This window comes from Myotis brandtii, unplaced genomic scaffold (genome assembly GCF_000412655.1).
Source record: "Myotis brandtii unplaced genomic scaffold, ASM41265v1 scaffold601, whole genome shotgun sequence".
Lineage (NCBI taxonomy): Eukaryota > Metazoa > Chordata > Mammalia > Chiroptera > Vespertilionidae > Myotis > Myotis brandtii.
Genome location: NW_005370276.1, coordinates 1,432,191 through 1,436,434, shown reverse-complemented (window position 1 = coordinate 1,436,434; position 4,244 = coordinate 1,432,191). Strand labels below are relative to the sequence as shown.

The window sequence follows — 4,244 nt, the reverse complement described above, 5'->3', positions numbered from 1 at the left end:
AGGGCAGGGTCCGAGGCCAGCTGTGGGGTGGACAGGGGAAGAGGCAGGGTCCGCCCTGGTGGCCAGCCAATAGGAGGCTGGGGGCGTGGGGGTGGCTTTCTGGTGTAAGGGACTTCTCGATACTAAAGCTCTAAGCCAGTGGTTCTCAACCTTCCTGATGCCGCGACCCTTTAATACAGTTCCTCTTGTTGTGGTGACCCCCAATTTCATTGTTACAAATTGAACATAATTAGAGCATAGTGATTAATCACAACAAAATATGTAATTATATTTGTGTTTTCTGATGGTCTTAGGCGACCCCTGTGAAAGGGTCCTTCGACCCCCAAAGGGATTGAGACCCCCAGGGTGAGAACCGCCGCGCCCTGCCCCAACCCATCACATCAGCCAATCATAAACCAGATTCCATGGTTTCTGCCAAACTACTCACAGGAAGGTGGCCTAGAACCCAAGAAGCTAAGCCACGCCCCTGCCCAGACCTGACAGCGAATAGGGCCAAGCAATACTTTAACTGCGCCCTAGAGTGCTAATCTTCTAGCCTTCAATCTACAATTAATAGGCCAATCATACTTCAGGACACAAACCACACCTCCTCCGGCAGGACATTTCCCCCCACATTCTAAGCCACGCCCCTACATTGTCAGGATTTCAGACTTTACGTCTTCTCAAACCACATCCCACTCCCACCATCATATATTCCCTTACTTCAGTGGTTCTCAACCTGTGACCCCTTTGGGGGTCGAATGACCCTTTCACAGGGGTCGCCTAAGACCATCGGAAAACACACATATAATTACATATTTTGTTGTGATTAATCACTATGCTTTAATTATATTCAATTTGTAACAATGAAATTGGGGGTCACCACAACATGAGGAACTGTATTAAAGGGTCGCGGCATTAGGAAGGTTGAGAACCACTGCCTTACTTCAACTGGCTCCTCTCTTCCCTAAATCATGTTTCTGATGGCCACACCCCTTACTTTAGGCCACGCCCTCTAACAAACAATGCAAGCCCCCAATTTAAGGTACTGCCCTGGCCATACCTCTGTCATTCATTAAAGCCTTGTCCTACCCTCTCCCAACTGGCCACCCAATGAGAATGTAGATCCAGCTTCTGACCCCAGTGCCCAATCATAAAGCAATTCCTATCCTAGCTAAGGACGACCATCACCTTCTGGTTGATGACTTCTGCCTCCTCCTCCAGCAAGGCCACCAGCCTCCGCAGCAGGGCTTCCTTCTCGGTGGGTGGGGGACCCTGTAACTCTAGGGGGACAGAAGAGAATTTGGTTGGGGGCAGAAACCTGGCCACCCTTCTGCCCTCATCTTTCTGCAGGGCCCCTCTGCCCTCACCTGGGCTCGGAGGGGATCTCAGTTGCTCTTGGACCAGCTGTTCCAGCCGCTGGGCCACGAGGGCATAGAAGTCTGGAGTCGCTGGGCCTGGGGTGAAGAGAGACATTGACAGGTCTCCAGGAGATCAGGAAGTGATGGATTCTCTCCTCCCAACCACCCTGCCCGGTAGCAGTGATTTCCATTCCATAACGGGGTAAATGGTGGCTCAGTGAGCAAACCTGGCAAAAGACCCTTGTACTTTCCACTTTATGGTGTCCCCCCCAAATGGATTTAGTGTTAGAGCTGAACTGGACCTTGAAGAGGATCCCATCCAAGGAAGGCAAACACGTGACACTCCAGCGATTACCACTCTATCCCTTGTCCATTTCAGGCATCACCGGCTGATTACAGAACTCTCTCTCTCGCTTGGAAATCCTTTGCAAGCTAGCACGCCCTGTAGCCATTACTATTCTATCCAGGCTCACACGAGAGGAAAGCTGTTAGTCACTCTTGATCAAGTCCAATGACTCCTCCTCCCCATTCCTACTTTGCTACTGGATAAACACAGGAACAGGGAAGAGAAGGATTTTCCAAGTCATGTAATCAAAAAGATAAGGAGCTGTGATTGAAAACGGAGGGTAGGTGCTACCTAGATACCCTTAGCTGAGTGATCTTGAACTAATTCCTTATCCTGTGGATGTATTAAGAATCAAAACTCCCAGCCCGACCAGCCTGGCTCAGTGGTTGAGCATCGATCTATGAACCAGGAGGTCACAGTTAGATTCCCGGTCAAGGGCACATGCCCGGGTTGCAGGCTCGATCCCCGGTGGGGGGCGTGCAGGAGGCAGCCCATCAATGATTCTCTCTCGTCATTGATGTTTCTCTCTCTCTCTCTCCCTCTCCTTTCCTCTCTGAAATCAATAGTACATATATATGTGTGTGTGTGTGTGTGTGTATATATATTTTAGAATCAAAGCTAAGCTCCTGGCTCTGCATGAGCAAGTTCATGGGTGATCTAGGGAAACCTCTTACCAGGCTGCGAACCGTAGCAGGGGCGAAGGGGCAGGGAGCAAGGCCGGGGGGACTCAGGGGGAACTGCTTCTCGACTCAAAGAACAAGGAAAGCATCTTCGAAGGCGGCTCAGGAAGTCTGTTGGCTCCTCCTGGGCAGGGCTCCTGGGGAAGGGACCTCAGAGAGTGACTCCAGAGCCCCCTTGCAAGCAGTCCCTTGTTTCTCCCACTCAGGGCCTCTCCCTGCAACCCCAGGGACAAGGAAGAGAGCCAGATATACAGAGAGGGGCAAGGACACAGACTGAGACCAGGAGCAAGAGTTAGAGACGGCCCACACCACATGCAGAGGCCCCTGCGGGAGGAGAGCAACTCCTCTTACCTGGGTGGGGTTGGAATGGGGGACCCGGCAGCCTCGCCCCGCTTAAGGAAGGCAGCTAGGACCCTCAGCGTGTCCTCCCGGAGCCCCAGCTCTTCCGAGCCTGCCATGGGGGCACCTGTGAGAGAGGGGGCTGAGGGATAAACTCCAGGGTCCAGCAGAAGTGAAGGCTTGGGTCCCCAATTCCTAGTTTGTGAATGAGGAGAGGGCCAGGACTCGGGGGCCGCCAAGGCAGGGAAGGAGCTGAGGGTCTGAACTCCTAGGTTCTCGAGGGGAATTGAGGTCTGGAGGTCCAGGCTCTTGAGTCTCCAGAGGGAGGAGAGGGATGAAGACGAAGATTCCTTGATCCTGGCAGAGGAGGAGGCTGGGGACCCCGATTCTTGGGTCTAAGGAAAGAGGGGGCTGGGAGCCTGAACTCTGGGGTCTGAGAGGAAAGGGGATTGTGCCTTGGACCTCTGGGCCCCCGAGCAAGAAGGACGCTTGAGGCTTTGACTCTGGACTCGGAGAGAACATGCCAAGTTACTTAAGCCGTTAGAGGATGAAAACTACCAATCCCAGGAGGCTTCGTGGCAAACATTCCACTCGGCCCGCAGTTGATCGCCGCGCGGCCTGCTGGGAGGTGTAGTTCCACTGTCTAAGGCTGGACGCTTCGGGACCCGTGACGCTTGGATGCCGAAACAGGACTGGGGGTCCAGCTCCTGGATCGCGGCCCTCTTCTCCTCCCTCCTCCCCGCAGCCCTCACTGACGCCCCACTCACCTGTTTCACTGAACATTTTAAACTTCTCTTAGTTCAACTTTCCCGCGCCTGCGCACTGGGCCGGCCTGGCGACGGCCCAACGCAGAGGGGGCGGAGCGCCGGTGCCCGCCTAATTTGCATGCGACGTTCCCAGCATGCCGGTGGCCGGAAAGCCAAAAAGGGGCACGGGGAGGAGCAATGTCCGGGCTGCGGGTGCCACCTCTTTGGGGTTTGTTGCTCAAATGACAGGAAAGTCGTTTTCATTTCAAGAAATCTGCAGCAAACAAAGCTCCACCGCCCTAAAGCTCAGCTGACGGTAAGGGTGGGGGTGGGGTGCAGCTCCGTGTTCGCGCGCTGTGGGACCCAAAACCACGGGTGGCCCCAGCAGCCTGCGCGCCCCGCCCCGTCCCGCTAGGTAGGTAACGCGGAAGAGCCGGAGAGCTGGTGGTGGCCCGGAGTGAGGAACGGGAGAAAGGATGAGTCTGACATGACATGGAGGGGGGCTGTGTACCCTGGAGAAAGTGAAGCAAGGAAGGGGAGAAGTGAAGCAGTGGCAGGTGCAAAAAAATAAACATAGAAAGAGTAGCGGGGAGGAAGTCCACTCCAGACTGTGGGGAGCGCGCCCTGGACGAGGGAGGCTCCCTGCGGGGGATTGTGGAGGGAGGTCTACGGTGGAACCGGGTGAGGGATCATGTGTGGGGAACTGTGGGAGGGGTCTACACTGGGGTGAGTGCGGGAGGTAGAAGTCCACAGGAGAGTAGCGTCTGCTATTAGGCTCCACCTAAGTGGGGGT

At 54.7% G+C, this 4,244-nt stretch overlaps 2 protein-coding genes across 5 annotated transcripts in view; one reads left to right on the top strand and one right to left on the bottom strand.

The window, feature by feature from the left end:
* BCL2L12 (BCL2-like 12 (proline rich)) overlaps window positions 1-3,734 on the bottom strand; it is a 5,948-nt gene extending 2,214 nt beyond the window's left edge. The window contains 9 exon segments of the mRNA XM_014550438.1: window positions 6-20; window positions 1,171-1,262; window positions 1,350-1,436; window positions 2,361-2,503; window positions 2,718-2,832; window positions 2,959-3,100; window positions 3,496-3,533; window positions 3,536-3,568; window positions 3,571-3,734. Coding sequence (XP_014405924.1) covers window positions 6-20; window positions 1,171-1,262; window positions 1,350-1,436; window positions 2,361-2,503; window positions 2,718-2,832; window positions 2,959-3,100; window positions 3,496-3,533; window positions 3,536-3,568; window positions 3,571-3,715 — 810 coding nt within the window. The 5' untranslated portion in view covers window positions 3,716-3,734.
* The window catches only part of IRF3 (interferon regulatory factor 3), a 14,978-nt gene continuing 14,414 nt past the window's right edge, over window positions 3,681-4,244 (top strand). The window contains exon 1 of one of the 4 annotated variants that reach the window (XM_005879533.2): window positions 3,681-3,767. The gene's annotated coding sequence lies outside the window, so the exon portion shown is untranslated. The other 3 variants (XM_014550468.1, XM_014550466.1, XM_014550467.1) reach the window with 3 other exon arrangements.